The following is an 18,420-nucleotide window of genomic DNA, read 5'->3' on the forward strand; positions in this document are numbered from 1 at the left end:
CGCAGGGGTGCATGGAATAGATCCGCACTTCGCCTCCTGATTAAGCAATAGCCGGCGGGTAACTACTTTAAACAACCCTGACACTTACCAAAGAAGCACCATATCAGTCACCTCCTGCTACTAAGAAGCCCGCTTGGCAGGTAGCACTCTTCCTACGCCAGTCTTGCGCCGAAACTTACCAAGGGGGCTGCGCTAACTGTGGTGAACTCTGCATACTACGAAAACCGCCCCCCACCCCGCATTACTGCTAAATCACCAACTACAGCGAGCTGCGGCCACCCCGGTCCGAGGGTGGGTCCCAGGGGGGTTCGAGGCACAATTAGACCACCCGCAGCCCATTCCCGACGCTTCCATTCTCGCAGCCACGATGGGGAAAAATGATAAATCCCAGAGGAAGCTAAACTTTGAGAGTGGCCTGACCCCCAGGCCTCCCCCCCCACCAAGAAGACCAAGCTTCATCGTCTGTATGCTCTCATCAGGACGTAGTGGCTGAGAACCCCTTTGAAATCAAAGAAATCCTTCTTGACTTAAAAGCAGGCATTGGCAGTCTGAGTAACAAAATAAATGGACGGTCTCGCGTCCAAAGTCGATCTCCTGCAACATCGTATGGACTCCCATGCCGAACGCCTTAACGAGATGGAGCAGAGGGTGTCAAATCTCGATGACAGTTCGGCAACTCTAACCAAAAGAGTCTCACAGCTGGAATCGCAAATTAAACTAACCACTGCCAAGTGCGAGGAATTAGGTCGGTCGAGGAGGAACAATCTGCGGATAGTCGGTGTGAGAGAACATCAAACGCAGGAGAAAATGGAAGACCTTGTAGAATCCCTATTCACCAATCTATTCGGCCGCGAAGCCCTGTCCTACCTATTCATAATCGAGAGAGCCCACAGGATTCCCGCGACGAGACCTGCACCAGGTGCTCCTCCCAGGCCAATAATAGCGAGACTGCTGAACTACAGAGATCGCGACTCCTTGCTCCGCCTCGCCAGAGAAAAAGGCGAAATGAGCCACGACGGGGACAAAATCCACTTCTACCCTGACTTCTCCCCGGAAGTGCAGTCACAAAGGAAAACATTTGCTAGCGTCAAACAGAGGCTCCGCAACAGTCAACTGCCGTATTCAATGCTTTATCCAGCATGCTTAAGAGTCCAGCACGAGGGAAAGGTCCAATTTTTACAAACCCCAGATGAAGCTAATTTGTTCCTGGATCGTCTGGGTCTCCCGGATCAGGACCGGGCTCGCCCCAGACCGCAAAGAGATAGAATCCCCAGGAATCCTCCTTAATTGGTTTGCCATGGCTGAGTACAAGATACGGCCCAGCAACACAGAGTAAGCCAGATCATTTACAGCAGCACAAGTCTGGGCTGGGTCACTTGGGAGGCCCCAGGTGCCCCCAGCACAGCTACTGTTTAGTTACTGTTAGCCTAAGTTGAGTCTGTCCGACGAGGTGTGGATCTTATGCCTCGGCATGGTGACTCCATGGGCCTTCTTGGTTATTTGTTGGGTAATTCGGAACCTCCCGGTGAGCCTGTTTGGGGTTGCCCACCCTTGGGAGAGTTACGTCTTGGGCCTGTTGGGGTTAGCCCGAAGTTTGAATATTCCAAAGTTAAGGGGAAAGTTCAGCGCCACCAGATCCCAAATGTCCTGCTCACCGCCTGCTCCTCACTCTCTGCCAAACCCGTCACCGCATCCGGACTCCCACCCCTTGCACAAAAACCCAGTCATAAGTTCAAGCTCAACCAGACCACCCCTGCCTGCTAAATCGGAAATGTGGTCTGAAATAAAAACAAAGTCGCCCCGTTCAATGTTTTAACGTGGAATATAAGAGGCGGCAACATCCCGGCTAAATCTAGAAAAATTCTGCACTATCTCAGACGTCACGAAGTGGACGTGGCCTTGATTCAAGAGACTCATTTTACTCCGGGGAGGAACCACCAGTGGGCCAAAAGCTGGGGCTGCCACAGATACTTTTCATCCTACTCCACGTACTCGAGAGGAGTCGCCATCCTCATTCACAGGCGAGTCAGTTTCCGGCTACTACACACGGCTAAGGACGATGAAGGCAGAGCACTATTGGTGAGCGGCATCATCGCAGGTCAGAAAGTGACCTTTGTCAATTCATATGCTCCGAATGTAGATGGCCCTGACAACTTCGGCTGGGTGTTGACGCAGCTCTCCGCGCTCAATCCGGCTACAATTGTCTCGGGCGGAGATGAACACGGTCATGGACCCTACGAGAGATAGATCGGCCGCACAACAACCACCCTCCAAGGCTGGTCTCCAGATAAAAGAAATTTGCAAAGCGTTTGATTTACAGGACACTTGGAGTCTCCAATGGGGAAATGCACGAGTACACCTTTCATTCTGCAGTTCACAATACAAGCTCCCGGATTGACTACTTTTTCACCTCAAGAAACGGCCCCCTGGCGTATGGCCGGTGCTACATCCATCCGAGAACACTCTCAGACCACTCACCAATCTTCCTTAAACTCAAGCTAGCTAGCCCCAACTCCGCCACTACAGCGATGGCGCTTCAAACAGGGATCACTTCGGGATGAGGTCTTTGCCTCCAAATTAAGAGGAGATTGTGTTTTTGGAAGCCAACCTGGGTTCGGTCCCCTCGGCATGCATAATTTGGTAATCCTTAAAATGTTTCATCAGAGGAGTCTGCCTCACCAAAGAAAATGGCATTCTCAAGCTTATTAGGAGCGAGCTTACAACCAGTGAAAATAAATTAAAACAGCTCGAAACCCAGAACTCGAATAAAGCCAACCCGGAGTCTGCAGCGGCTTTGAAGGCGGAACTACAGAAATTCAACGACGCAGCGGAGCGTGAGGTTAAATTTCTACATCGCACCAGCCAAATCCGTCAATATGGCGAGGGCCAGAAACCAGGTGCTCTACTGGCAAATCTAATCAAAGCCGATAACAAACAGTCCCTAATCGAAAGGATCAGAACTAGGCAAGGTGAGGAGGTCCACACTGATGAAAAGATAGCAGAAGAATTCAGTCTATTCTACCAAGATCTTTACAGCGCCAAGCTGCCGAAAGACTCGAACCTCCCCCTGGAATATCTAGAAGACACGGAACTCTACTGGGTTTAACATCAATTGCGTGAACCTCTAAACGAACTAATTTCACGGGAAAAGATTAGAGCAGCCATAAAGACCATACCATCCTCCAAAGCACCAGGCCCTGATGGCCTAACGGGAGAATTTTACAAAGCCTTTGCAGAAACTCTGGCTCCTATACTGGCAGCAGTGTATGAGGAAGCGCTAGAGCTTGTGTCCCTCCCCCACTCTCCTCGTGAGGCCAATGTCATTCTATTACACAAATCAGGAAAACCACCAGACGAATGCGCCTCGTATCGCCCGATCTCCTTGCTTAACCTTGACAATAACATTCTGGCCAAGATCCTGGCGAATAGACTGATGCCCCTGATGCCTGCCCTGGTGCTGGCAGACCAGGCAGGTTTCATACCTGGCCGCAATACGACCTTCGGCATCCGAAGAATGTTTGGAATCAGAGGCTTTAGACCCAACAGGCCAGGCAACTGCGGTCCTGCTTGACGCAGAAAAAGCATTTGACTCGGGAGTGGTCGTTTCTGTTCATGGTCCTCACCAGAATGGGGTTGGGGGCCCGCTTCAAACTTGTCTCGCTCCTGTATACCAATCCACAAGCTAATATCGTAGTGGGCAAGGCAAAATCAGCTTCAATAAACCTGCAGCGCGGTACGAGACAAGGGTGCCCCCTTTCGGCACTAATATTCGCTCTGGTGATGGAGCCACTAGCCTCCAATTTGCGGGAACTCCGTCAACAAAAAGGGACTCATCATAGGCCCACACAAACTCATCGTATCCTTATACGCCGACGATGTGGTTCTATTCATAAGGGACCCAGAAGTTAATCTGAACCCGGTCATGCGGGAAGTCATCAGATTCGGGCGGCCTCTGGATTGAAAATCAATCTTTCGAAATCAGTCGTCTTCCCACTGACCCGAGACACAAAACAATTCGCCGATGACTTTGGACTCAAGTGGAGAACCTCTGGGGTCCGCTATCTGGGAATCCAGCTGTCACTTGACCCACAAGAGGTATTCCGTGACAACTATGAGGAAGTGTTCAAGTCCCTACAGGACAAGGTCACACGCTGGAAGACGCTCCCACTGACACTCTGGGGCAGAACCTCCTTAGTCAAAATGGTAGTGTTGCCAAAATTACTGTACCTCTTCAATAATATCCCGCTGCTACTACCACAATCCTTCTTGAAAAGGCTGAAAAGCCTCGTCCTGGATTTACTGTGGGCTGGTAGACCAGCCAGAGTGGGGTACACATTATTGACGCTCCCCGTGTCCAACGGTGGTCTAGCTCTCCCCGACATGGAAAAGTATTTCTGAGCAGCTCAAGCACAGTACCTCAGCCACTGGTACGCTACGCAAACGATTCACCCTCATGTACAAGTGGAAAGGGCCCTGGCAACTCCCAACTTCCTGACTGCAGTGGTTTTCGGCCAACTCCCCGTTCCCAACCGCACAATGAACGTAATGCTCACGACATACAAGGTCTGGAAGTCTCTGGCTAATAATCTGGGGGTGCAAATAAGGTACTCTCCCCTCTTGCCAGTCAAATTTATTCCTGCAATCCCCCTAACATCAGAGAAAGTGTTTCACCAGTGGGTCGACAAGCTGCACATACAATCCCTAGGGGACCTATTCACGGAGGAGGGCTTCCTGACACCTGACCAAGCCAAACAGAAAGGGGGCAACACTGCACTGGACGTGTTCCTCTACTTCCGAACTCGCTACACTATGCAGACCCATCTGCCTGGCTTCCCGAGTCAACCACCTACCTGGCAGTTACTGCACGATGTCATTCAGGCACAGGGGGACGGCAGGTTGGTGTCGCAAATATACAAAGTACTAACAGCCGGAACACCCCCCGTCAACACTGGGGCGAAAACTAGATGGGAACGAGCGCTAAATGCAAGTATATCAGAGGTTGATTGGGGCTACATACTGAATCAGACTCAGAAAATCGCACTTAATTCCCGGCTCAAACTTATCCATTTTAATTTCCTCCACCAAACTTACTACACACCTGAAAAAGCTAACAAACATCATCCAGACATCCAGGCTGAATGCAAGAGATGCAGAACCTTTTCCGCGAGCTTCATACATTTGGCATGGGAATGCCCTGAAGTAGCCCCCTTCTGGAACCGAGTGCTAGATACGACAACGGCAATCGTGGGAGAAGCAATACAACCGAGATGCACGGCAGCTTTGCTGGGAATGACAAGAATGCTATCCACGCCGTCGAGGAGACTGGCCGGGGTTCTACTGACACTAGCTCGCAGGAGAGTTGCCATGGCATGGGGCCGCGGTCCCCCACCTTCCTACACCGCCTGGCGGAAGGACTTACTCTACTATCAGGACGTAGAAGCGGACTTCATAAAACTTCTCCCTCTTCACGCGCGCCCGCCTGACATATGGGGCCCGCTGATAACTTTCCTGATAAGTGAAGCAGAAACCTCCTCAGAGGGAACATTGGAGTCAGGCAACACACCCTGATACAGTCTTAATTCAGGCAGATAATCCTTTGTACAGGGACGCAGTGGGGCAGAATTGATGCACACCAGTGACTATGCTGAGGAGCGGCGAGGGTCAAGGGAGGGGTTCGGGGGGGGGGGGGTGGCTTGGGCTCTAGTTGATGGCGCAAAGTTAATAATCCACCCTAATGTGGGTGTGTATTTGTATGGTGTGTTAAATACCAAAAATAAAGGTTTTAAAAAAAAAAAGTATGGAATTTGAGTTATTTCAACATTCTATATTACGCGGGGGGCAGATTGCTAGTGGGATGGGTGGGAACTGGCGCTGAAGTGTTGGTGGAGTGGGTGCTTGGGAGAGGTATTGGGGTGGCCAAGGACACACTTGCAGGGGCATGCCACAAATTGCCCCCCAGAACAGCTAAACAGCTGTTCCCCTGGGAGGGCAGGTTGCCACTAAGCCATCTGTACAAGGTTTACTTTGTGGTGGGGGTTTCCATACGCCCATTGGTCTTATTCCCATTTTCTATCGGTGTGCAGTTCAGCCTTCTGTGGCGATAGATGACCAGGATGTGCTATGTATCTGGTGGAAGGAATCGAAAAGTTTGCAGATAGCTGCAAGACAGTTTGGATGTGTAATTGGTGGGCTGAGGATTGTAATTCTTTTTTGTTTCCTTTGCAGCTGTGGCCAATCGAAAGCTTTCACTGACTTATGTAAGTAGTACAAAATTTGCTTATGTAATTATGCATTGTAAAGTGGGGGTGGATGGTTACTGTGGTGGGAGGGGCAGTGGCTGCAGTCGCCATGGTATGGGTGGGAACGGGTAGTGGGGAGGTCATGGGTGCAATGATGGGTGTGGCCTGCATAGAGTAAGTTGGCTGCTTTATAAATTGGTAAACATAATTACAAGAAAATAAAGGTTATCCAGTCTTCAACAGCTTTGGCACAATCCAATTATTGGTGTTGGGTTTCCGGGTAAACTGCTAACTGGGGCTATGTCCTGTGACTGGTCAGGACTAGGAATAACTGAAAAAGGTTTTACAAGCCCTAAATTGCGCTAATCCCAAAAGAATACTTGAATTGGTTTTGAATTAGTGTATCTTTAATTTGTCAAACATAGATTGGAAGTTTTAATTTTGGTCATTCAATACTTGAGTCAAAAAGAAAAAAAAAAAGATTACACAAACTTGAATTACAGTTACTTCACTGTTCTTTCAAATTGCGATTTAAATGCTTAAATCGAAAAACAAGCATTTCGCGCAGCCAAATCTACTTAAATAAACTTTCAGTTGAATCACCTTGTCCTTCAATTGTAATGCGTTTGCAATTGTTGCTAATGTTGCCTGGGTTCTAAATATTGACCAATTGTGCTGTTGATCTATAACAGATCTTGTCTTTTAAACTTTGTGACAAATGGTGCCTTTTGGCATGTTGCTTACAATGAGTTGAAATCCTGCTAATTAGTGGCAGAGCTGGTGCCTCTGAGTGCCTCCACACCTGTTTCCCCACCCAAGGTGGGGGTGGTTCTTCAGGAGGCGTAACAATGTATCTCTAATTGGGTTTCCTTTCTTTATTTACTAATATAATGGATGATGTCCCTGTTGATCAAGAACAACGATGAAGGTGATTTCTAAGTGTGATTTTTAGGGACCTTTTTATAAGTATACTTGAGTGACATTTAATATAGTTTCATAAAAAAGTTTGTACTTACAATATTGATGTATTCTAAAAATAAGGATGCGAGAATCCAGCCAGTGTTTCTGGGACTAACCGGTATTGAGTCTGTGGTACGTTCTGAAAAGTAATAGTAAATAAATTGTAATATACCCTGTTGTTCCGGCGTTATCTGGTTGAATAGTTATATACTGGTACTATGTTGGGTGGCCTAAAGTAGAGGCTACTCTATTTGGTTTAACTGAGCGTTTTGTCTGGAATTTCCGTTGCAGTGGATGGTGAGGTTACCATTGTTAATTCCTCACGATCCGGCCATATATATCTTATGCGATGGTGACATCACGTGTGCGTGCGCGACAATGTCATCGTGCTAGCGTAAATCCACCATTTTGGAATGGGATATGCGCTCTGCATATCGTATATGTTGATATAATGTGTTTTAAATGATATAAATATAGCATATATGTCTAGACCTTAATTGTCTGAGTGGGCCTTGATTGTACAAAATGTAGAACATATTATGGGGTCCCCAATATCGTGGTGGTATTGTATGATTGTGGGACTAAAGATGAAAATGTACGATTCGAAATTTAGACTTTTTTGAAGTCTAAACTGAAAAGGTTTATCACAAGTTTACATAATATATAGTGACATGTCGCTCTTTCCTTTTTTCAGAATAAAACATACATAATACAAGAGTCAACAGTCAGATGTTTACATGAGTTGTCTATAATATTTGCACTAAGTCCTTATTGGACGCACGCTGTAATCAAGGTCTCTCTATTAGAAAAAGTGGTAAAGTTCTTGATTTGAGATGGTATATCACTGATTTGCATAATAGTGACATTTCAATCATTCCTATTTTCGGAAAAACTTATATAGTGCTGAAGTCAACAATGAAAGATTATCAATATTTACATGAGATACAGATAAGGACAGATTCCATCGACCATAGATAACATGCAGTGGTCAAGGTCTCTCTGTTAGAGAAAGTGGTAAACTTCTTGGTCTGAATTTAACCCTGAATGGCAATTGTCCATATTGCATATCCATTTTGCTTCCCGTTTGGCTAAGATTTTATCCACATTGCTTCCTCTTGATGGGATGTTGATTTTTTCTATTCCAAAGAATCGTAGTGCACCGAGTTGATCCCGAGTGTGATTTAATTGGAAATGCACTCATATTGGTGATCTTGTACCTTTGTTTATTATAGCTCTTATATGCTCTCCATTTTTTATTTTTTTGAGATGTCTGATCGTGCTTCCAAAATAAGCTCACATGTGCATTTAATGCCATAGATTACATGGGTACTGTTGCAGTTGATAGGTTTTTTTATGCCTACTGTTTTGCAATTGGGCATTAGGATGGTTTTCTTGGCATTCTCTGAATATTTGCATATCTGGCATTGGCCACATTTGTAGTTTCCTTTCAAAAGGTGCTTGTAACCACATTGGTTTTGGTTTGATAGATCCGGGTTTGTATTGGAAGTGAGATGGACTTAGTTTGTCTCTCAGACCCTTACATTTTCAAAAGTTTTCATCCAATACTTTGTGCAGATCTTGATCTACTTTAACTATATCCCAGTTTTTCATTAGAATTCTTTTTGATGATATGGTTATCTGTGCTGTAAGTGGTAATGAATCTTGTTTTTAATTGGTTGTCAGGAACTGATTTTGGTTTTTTGTCTTGTAATAGTTGCTCTCTTGTTCTTACAAATATTTTGTGATAGCTCTTGGTGCTCAAGGACTCACTGTATACGCGAGTGAAAATATTTAATCATATTACTTGCATGTGTTTCAAAATGTTCCTGTGTGGTACAATTCCGTTTGATCCTAAACATTTCTCCGAAGGGAATATTTTTTATTACATGAGTGGGATGGTTGCTGGTTGCGTGCAAGGTGCTATTCACTGCTGTTGGTTTGATGTATAGTGTAGTAAAAATCATGTCATTTTTTATGTAGAGGTTAATGTCCAAAACGTTAATAGATGTTTGGCTACTTTGTATAGTCAGTGTAAGGTTGTACATGTTTGTGTTTAAATAGTAAAAATAGTTAGAGTTGTTCTCGACTACCAGTCCAACGGAGGATGATAATATCGATGTACCTAGCCCAAAAGATGACATTGTTAACTGTGAATGATGGGTGCCGCCAGGCGTGCTCAAGCTCATAGTGCCCCACGTACAGATTTGCATACGATGGGGCGAACTTGGCACCTATGGTTGTACCTTGGATTTGTCTAAACAGCTGTTGAAAACAAGTTAAGGACAAAATGTAGCATTTCTAAGATCATGTTGTTGTGATCATAATATGAGCTAGATCTGTGAATATTGATAATCTTTAATTGTTGACTTCAGCACTATACAAGTTGTTTCCAAAAATAGGAATGATTGAAATGTCACTATATTATGCAAATCAGTAATAGACCCTCTCAAATCAAGAACTTTACCACTTTTTCTAATAGAGAGACCTTAATTACAGCACGCTTCCAATAAGGACTTATTCCAAATATTATAGACAACTCATGCAAACATCTCTGACTGTTTGCCCTTGTATTATGTATGCCTTATTCTGAAAAAAGGAAAGAGCGACATGTCGCTATATATTATGTGAACTTTTGATGCACCTTTTCAGTTCAGCCTTCAAAAAAGTCTAAATTTCGAATCGGACATTTTCACCTTTAGGCCCACAATCATACAATACCTCCACGACATTAGGGACCCCATAATATGTTCTACATTTTGTACAATCAAGGCCCACTCAGACAATTAAGGTCTAGACATATATGCTATATTTGTATCATCCAAAACAAATTACATTATATCAACATATACGATATGCAGAGCGCTTATTCCATTCCGAAATGGAGGTTTTACGCTAGTGCGCTGATATCATTGCGCACGCACATGCCTCTACTTTAGGCCACCCAACATAGTACCAATATTTAACTGGGCTATAACTATTCTACCAGATAACGCCGGAACAACAGGGTATATTACAATTTATTTACTGTTACTTTTCAGAACTTTCCACAGACTCAATATCAGTTAGTCCAAGAAACACTGGCTGGATCCTCACATCCTTATTTTTAGAATACATCAATATTGTAAATACAAACTTTTTTTAAATTAAACTATATTAAATGTCTCTCAAGTATACTTATAACAAGGTCCCTAAAAATCACACTTAGTAATCACCTTCATCTTTGTTCTTGATCAACAGGCACATAATCGATTATATTAGTAATTAAAGAAAGGCAGCCCGGTTTACAGATACATTGTTACGCCTCCTGAAGAACCACCCCCACCTTGGGTGGGGAAACACGTGTCGAGGCACTCAGAGGCACCAACTTTGCTACAAAGTAGCAGGATTTCAACTCATTGTAAGCAACATGCCAAAAGGCACCATTTGTCACAGTTTAAAAGGCAAGATCTGTTATAGATCAACAGCACATTGGTCAATATTTGGAACCCAAACAACATTAGCAACAATTGCAAAGTCATTACAACTGATGGCCAAGGTGATTCAACTGAAAGTTTAAGTAGAATTGACTACGCAAAATGATGCTTGTTTTTTGATTTAAGCATTTAAATTGGAATTTGAAAGAACAGTGAAGTAACTAATTCAAGTTCATGTAATCTGTTTTTTTTCTTTTTGACTCAAGTATTGATTGACCAAAATTGAAACTTCCAATCTTTGTTTGACAAATTAAAGATACACTAATTCAAAACCAATTCAAGTATTCTTTTGGGATTAGCGCAATTTAGGGCTTGGAAAACTTTTTTCAGTTAAACGTAATTACCACCACTTTCTGATATATGTTTGCACTAGTAATGCAGATGGTCATTTCTTCTGAGCATGCAATGCACACTTGGTATGGAGCTCTTTCCTTTTATTGGAACGGTCACCATTTGTGTCGTCCAAGTCCAGCAGTGGTCCCAGTGAGCCCCGCCAGGGTCCCCATCCTATCGCAGGGGGAAAAGCTATAACTCAGGCAAGCCAGAGGGCCAGGACTGTCGGTGGGGTGATGTTGTTGGCCTTGGGTGCCCGTCTCCCATGTCGGTCTTTCATCCCCCAAGTTCAGCAGTGGTTGCAGGGAGGGGAAAGCTGTAGCGCTGGCCAGCCAGAGTTCTAGGGTGGTCGGGTTGGTCGACTGCCCCCAAGTGCACCAGTGGTCCTGGAGCTTTGGCCGAAGCTCTCACAATGAAACTGTCCAAAATTGTATCCATTTGTGATAATTGGCAGACATTCTGTCAGGGTGCCTATATTCAGAGAGCATACAAAGCACACTTGCAGTACATGCAAGTCCCCTTACCACCGTGCAGTGCAATCGGTGGGCCACAGGAACAGAAACCTTCACTGATTACAAATGTGCCAGCACAACTGTGCGATTGGCACAAGGTTACAGTGTGTCCTTCACCTCTTTCACCAGAAAAGTATGTCCCAATTACGTATTAATCGACTGTTCTCCCACATGTGAAGTGCATGTGAGATTGGGGGAAGGGTGTGTCTGGGTTTGTGGCAAGAGACATGTGTTGAAGTAATAGTTGTGCCAATTGATAAACTGTATGTCTGGCCATATTCATGGGGGTTTTCCCGTTTTCATTTCTTAGTGAGGATGAGAGTTGTGTGGATTATCGGCCACTCTTTCATCCAAAGGGTTGCAGGACACTTCAGAGGGCCAACCACATCTGGTTCTCGAAGGGATTCTCTCTCGATCCACCGGTTTGGTGTTGGGGGTCGAGGGGGGGATGCGCCTTCAGCAGCTCAGAGGAGCCATCAGCAAGGCCCAGGCAAAAGGAGATGCCCCTCCCCCAGTACCTTATAGTGGTGCACCTGGGACGTAATGATTTGGTGTATATGGGACGGAAAGGGGTATGGGAGCTACTGATGGTGGAACTGGAATGGATATCACAGAGGTTTCCAAACACTGTAGTGGCCTGGTCCCAGATGATTCCCAGGAGGGATTGGAGAACTCCAGGGAAGGAAAGGGCCATCAACGCCTCAGTGGGGAAACTGAATGGGGAGCTGGCAAGACTGACAAAGGGCAATGATAGAATTCCTGACAATTCACCAAGGCTTGATCAAAGGTGAACTGATGTTTCACCGAGATAGGGTGCACCTTTCAAAAAGAGGCATGGACATTTTCATTGAAGACATTTTGACTTTTGCCCAAACGCTATGGTGCGGGGGGGGAGCCCATTAAATAATGGATTTACTGCATTGTGTGGGATGGTAATACAATTGTGAGTAAATATGTTGACAGTGAGACTCCAACTTCCTAGCAATTGATTAGTGTTCATGGCATGTCAATGTATTCACTATGTCGTGCTGCTTATTTCTTTGCAAACCATGATGACTTTCAGCAGCCCAATTCCACTTGCTGGCCCTTGCAATAGTTCCGTCCTGGTGACCTTCCCCCTTCCAACGCAGAACCCAACGTGAATGAGCAGGGGGTTTTGTTGAAAGTGTGCCAGCAACTGTTTGGAAGGGCCTGCCATGTACTTTCCTTATCTTCACTGACTGTCTCTTGATCGCCTCTGCCTTTTCAACTCACCCAAACACTAATACGTTACGTGGTTGCTTCTCTGCTCCATTTTTCATCCACCGGGACCCTATGGAGGAGGGGAGGGTGCAACGCACGTTGGCCGTCTCTGAATTGGTACTGTGGGTTCAATCTTTGTACCCACACTTCTATTTGTGTAAGGTATAGTGGAAGAGGCCATTTTACTTACATTTTTTGTCGTCTTTGTTGTAGGTGCAGGTGCATTGTAGCCGTCTACCCACTTGTAAGAAAGCAGTGAGCTGGTCCTTAGCATTTCATGTGAGTGTCAGCAAAATAGTACTCTGTTTTTTGTAGCGTGATAAGGGTACATCAGATTGCAGAGGGCTGCTACAGTTGGTGAGCAGAGTCTTTACATTTTGCGCACTTGTGTAGTGTAGGTCTGCGGCATGGAATACCACTTACTCTACTAGGTTCCATACTTTGAGAAGCACACATACTTCTTGTTTCAGTCTTTATCTGTTCTTTGGGCAGTGAAGAGTACCATGTCGACAGTAGTCATCGCTTCTCGTGGAACAAAGTCTGGTGCAGAGGCTTTCGTTGCAGTGATGGAGTATGGCTCGGAGCAAGGCACAGAGCTGGATGTGCAATCTGAAACAGATAGTGTTTCTGAGGGTGAGCTGGATAGTAAATGGGGAAGTGAGTTTTCGATGGATGCTAGTTTCGCCTCCTCATCATCATCATCTGATGACGAAGAGGATGAAAGAGGACATGCATCTTTTCCCACACACAGGGGACATGGAAGGGCAAGGGACATGCAGGACGTGCTGCAAGGAATGTGCCAGATCCTGAAATGGCTGATTAGTCGCAGTGGGTGCCTCCAATAATGGCTCGGCCTGTTGTGCCCCTCTTCAGTGGTATATCAGGGTGCACAGTGAATACAGATGGGTTCCGCCTATTGACTTTTTCAACCTTTTTGTTGATGGGTTTATTACAGATGTGGTTCAGCAAACCAATTTGTATGCTGCACAGTTCTTGAGGTCACAGCGTCCCACGCTCAAACCCCATTCCAGAGCACATTCACGGGTTTCAACAACCAATGTTGAGATGAGAAGTCATGAAATTCATCTGGGGGGGGGGGGGAAGGCCTTGTATTGCAAAGAAAATCATGACTCGGAGTCGACCGCTGGGAGGACTGGGTGTCCCGGACATCTCAAGACACCGGCGTCCGGCCCAGCTCGCACATACCTTCTCTTGGACACGCACCGCAAATCACCCACGTTGGCTGCAACTGGAAGAAGCATGGTGCAAGACACCCCTGCCCGACCTACCACATATCCAATCCTGGAGAAGATCAACTACCCTGAATCCACTATCAGCAACACGCAACACAGTAGACAGCTGGAGAGCTGCAGCTGGGAAATGTGGAACAAAAATCTCACTGGGCCCACTGACCCCAATATGGGATAACCCGGGTTTCTCCCCTGGCCTTTGTAATAGCAGCTTCATCAGGTGGAAGGAGGGCGGCCTACATAGAATTTCAGACTTCCTGGAGGAGGGCCAACCGCTTTCATTCGAAAACTGCAAAGCGAGATTCAACATCCCCAAGGAGGAGAGGTTCCACTATGCACAGATTCGCCACTGGATTTCTCAGCACAGCTGGAGGGATGCCCATGGGGGGGGGTCGCTATTCCATCTCCTATGGGAATGCCCTAAAGCAGCACACTACTGGAAAGGGGTCTCACTATCCCATGGGACCCTGGAATCATTCTGCTGGGGGACACGGGAGATGGGGATCTACCGCTGTCAGGGAACGCAGCCCGCCTGTGCACACACTTGTTAACAGCAGCCAAGGTAGCCCTCGCCCGCCTCTGGAAGCATCCTGAGGGTCCCTCGATCCCGTTATGGTGGGCCAAGTGTTGGGACATCGTCATAGCGGAAAGGATCACTGCATTTCGCATGGGCAATCTCAATCCCTTTCCGAAACATTTGGGCCCCATTTATGGATTATGCAGATTGCTACCCAGCCCTCACACAAAAACCCCCCCACCGCCCGTTGGCTGGACTGAACCATGAGCCGACGTATCCTTCCCGATATGGAACTTTTCTTTGCTACTCCCGGTTCCATGGTCAAACAACACCATGAATGAATTACGCAACCATCACATGATTATTTTATCATTACAATGATGTGTGCCTTTTAAGCTTGTGCCGATACCGATGTCTACTGTTTATTGTTGCTGTGTTTTTGATCGATAATAAATAAAATATCGATTTGAAAAAAAAATAATGACTATGGCTTCACCCAAGGGGAATTTGTTAGGCTCACATTAATCTGCATGATGCTGTTACATGCAGGAGGGGGAGAATACAACTAAAGCCATCCTCTTATTGCTCAACATAATTCTATGACGATGTATATAGTGTAAAGTTAATTATGAAAGGGTAGTTTCTTATGTAATGTGCTTTGCTTCCAAGGCATTGCTATAAAGTATTATTTAAGCACATGAAATGCAAAGGGAAACCTTAATAAATATCTATTTCAACTAAACCTTTGAAGATGTGCAGAGTTGCTTCAAATGGTCCACATCCCGGTTTCACCATTTACCCAAAGTGTGTGATCCTGGGCAGATCATTTAATCACAGTGTTTCTTATCTGCAGCTCTGTAAGTGATTCACTTCAGAGCTTATGTTAATATATCATGCCGTTATTTAAAAAAAAGCCAGACTATAGAATTGCTCCATATATAATAGTGCAATTTAGGTATTTTGCACCACAAAGTTATTCTGCCACTTGGCTTACTTATGGCAACTTGTTCTAAAGTAATTTCCATGGTGCCTGCAAGTATCAAAGATTGATGATGCTTCTTGTGATGTCCTTTTCTGTGAAATCATTTCTGTTGGTGTAACCATATGCATATTAGGAGGTTTACATGTATTTTGCCTGAGAGCTTCTGGACAGAGCTCTAATAGATGAGTTTCCAGCATCTGTAGTGATTCTAGAGGTTTTTTCTTGTTGTGTTAAAATGCCATCTGACACTAATGTTACCAAAAATGTAAAGTGGGGCAGGGTTGGGCGGTTTGGGGGTGCGAATGAGACCATATAAAATTGCGCTCACTGGAATTTTGGGGGGGAAAGTAGCAGGACTTTTCTCATGGCGCCTCCCTTATCCCACCACACTTGCAATGTTGAATACTTCACTGCCCGTAAACCTGGGCTACTCTCTGCAGTGCTGCCTGACGTTCGCCCGCATGGCGTGCGTACACACACACGGCCAAAATACACAGGGCAGCAATGCTGCCACCGGGGCCGGCAACGGGCACGGCAAATGCAGTGAAGAACGCACCATAAAGGTACACATGACAGCGGCACAGGAGTGAGGATCAGCAGTCAGGGTACAGGGCTTGCCTTTGCTACTGCATGTGTGCGCACGCATGCACAGCTAGGTGAAAAGGCAAGCCCTGCCCCCTGCGCTGCCTGAGAGAGTGAGGGTACAGTGGGGTCTTGCCAGATAGCTCACAACTGACAAGGGTTTCCCAACCGAGCCCCCAGCTTCGCTGAGGGATGCAGGGGGTTCTTATCTAATCTGCTGTCCTCCTTTCCCCCAACCGTCACTTGCACATTTGCAGGCTTTTTGCTGAGCCTGTAAAGGGAATACATTAATCATTCTTAGGCCTTGAAGTTTCCGAATGAATCTGAACAAAAAACTAGCATACTAGGCCCAACAGTATTTCTTCTAGTGAAAGTGCATGAAGTGTTAGAGTTGGGAGGGGTCGGGGAGAGTGGCAGGACAGACTAACATTTCTAGTCCTAGAACATTTATGCATGCGTACAGACAGAGATGCTAGGCAGAGAGGGGTGGGGGGACAAATGTGTCCAGTCCAATAGGCCCTGGGTTAAGTGCAGAGGTTGCCTCACTCGTGGGGCGTAAGCTGAAAGTGCAGAAGTGCTGAAAATAGTGCAGTTGCCCAGAGGCAATTGCAAAGGCTGGCGGCGGGGGCCTGGGACCTGTAAGGCTGAGGTGATCCAGACAACCAGTCAGCAAAACTGAACAGCGTTAGGGAAGAGAATGAAGGAGTGTGGAGAGAAAGAAAAAAAGAACAGGTTAGCAAAGGAGAGAGAAGGAGGAATAGGTCTTGAGGAGCTTCCGGAACTTAAGGTGCTTTGACTCAAGACAGAGGCAGGGAGGCTGTTCCAGGGGGGAGGCACCTGCAGAGGATAAAGATCTACCCCCAAATCTCTGTTTGTGAAAGTGGCTCACCTGCAGAGAGTTGGAGGACTCTAAAGAGAGTATTTAGGAAGAGAGCATTTTAGAAAGCCTGGTGCATTATGCAGAGGGTCTTGAATTTGATGCTTGCAGCCACAGGGAGCCAGTGGAGGGATTTCAGTGCATGAGAGATGCAGTCCCTGGGCTTGAGGCCGAAGAAAAGTCTTGCGGTTCTGTTATGGATGAGTTGTAGAGGATGGAGAGTAGAAGTAGGAAGATTGCGAAAGAAGCTATTACAATAGTCCAGCCTACAGAGAACCAGAGCTCTCGAGGTGGTGCGAGGGTGAGAAAGGGAGAGGGCGAGGGAGAGGGCGAGAGAAAGGGAGAGGGCGAGAGAAAGGGAGAGGGCGAGAGAAAGGGCATGCATGTACACCTCTGTCAATCTATTTCGGGTAAAAAGGAAGAGCCAAGTCTTATTTTATAGATTCTGTCACTGCCTCACAATCTCCTAACAAAATGCATTATCACACCATGGTGGGGCAAAAAGGATGCCGATTATAAGGCAAATCCTTTAAATACAGTGTATAAAAAAAAGGAATGGTACACATGCTTACAGTGAATTTGACCATACGTTTCTTGTGTTTGACTAAACCCCATTGTGAGACTTAGTAACTGTTCCGACATTAAAACAGCGTGACTTTGCTAATTGGTAGTCCCAGATTCTGACAAAAAGGAAGAGGCGGCAGTGGCAACGGTTCCACGCCATCACCTCTCGCGTTGAGCGCGACATCCTGGAAAGCCCAGCTGAGCATACAAAGTGAAGCTGGGAAAAGGAAAAAAACAACAACAGAGGGGTAGGAGGAGAGACTTTGTACCTTGGCTCTTTTCCTGGCATGGCTGTGGTTCTGAGTCCGCCTCTGCACCGATTTAGAGAAGCAAAAAGAGAAGAGAACAACAGCATTAAAATAAAACCGAGCAGAATACACTTGCCAGGTGTGGACCCATAAAAGTGGCAACATGTGAGCTGCTTTGGTGCAAAATTCGCATGACCATAAAATAAAAATAAAAAAAAAACAAGGAAGCAACAGACATTCAGACAAAACACTTCTATAACATGAAACATTAACCTAATACAGGCCAATCTACTGAAAGAGGACCTCAGCACTGAATGGGCATTTACACTAAGGAGACCTTGTAAAATAGGCATAGGCTACGATAGGTCACAATAGAAAAGGGATTATAAGGACACATTTCCTATCAAACTGCTGTGTGAAAAGGCTGCTAGGATTGTTAGAGTCAGGACCTTGTCTGGCAGGAGTGAACATTGTTTGTGACGCAACTGTGAGCTCAAGTGCTACTCATGAATTTGCAACAGCGTCAAGTACATGTCCTCTACTAAGCGAAGTAGAAATACGTCAAAAATATAACTAGGATCAGAGTTGCATTAACAAACTGCCTATCAAAAACCTATGGGCAATATGAAATATGTTTTACA

At 45.7% G+C, this 18,420-nt stretch overlaps 1 protein-coding gene across 6 annotated transcripts in view; it reads right to left on the bottom strand.

Moving 5' to 3' along the window:
- R3HDM2 (R3H domain containing 2) overlaps window positions 1-18,420 on the bottom strand; it is a 2,186,793-nt gene that overhangs the window by 1,598,320 nt on the left and 570,053 nt on the right. For all 6 annotated transcript variants that reach the window (XM_069653574.1, XM_069653576.1, XM_069653575.1 and 3 more), the window contains one exon: window positions 17,801-17,842. In XM_069653574.1, the coding sequence (XP_069509675.1) occupies window positions 17,801-17,842 (42 nt within the window). The remainder of the gene's footprint in view (window positions 1-17,800; window positions 17,843-18,420) is intronic.

The sequence above is a fragment of the Ambystoma mexicanum genome, chromosome 3q (assembly GCF_040938575.1).
Source record: "Ambystoma mexicanum isolate Mex_15411 chromosome 3q, UKY_AmexF1_1, whole genome shotgun sequence".
NCBI classification, from domain to species: domain Eukaryota; kingdom Metazoa; phylum Chordata; class Amphibia; order Caudata; family Ambystomatidae; genus Ambystoma; species Ambystoma mexicanum.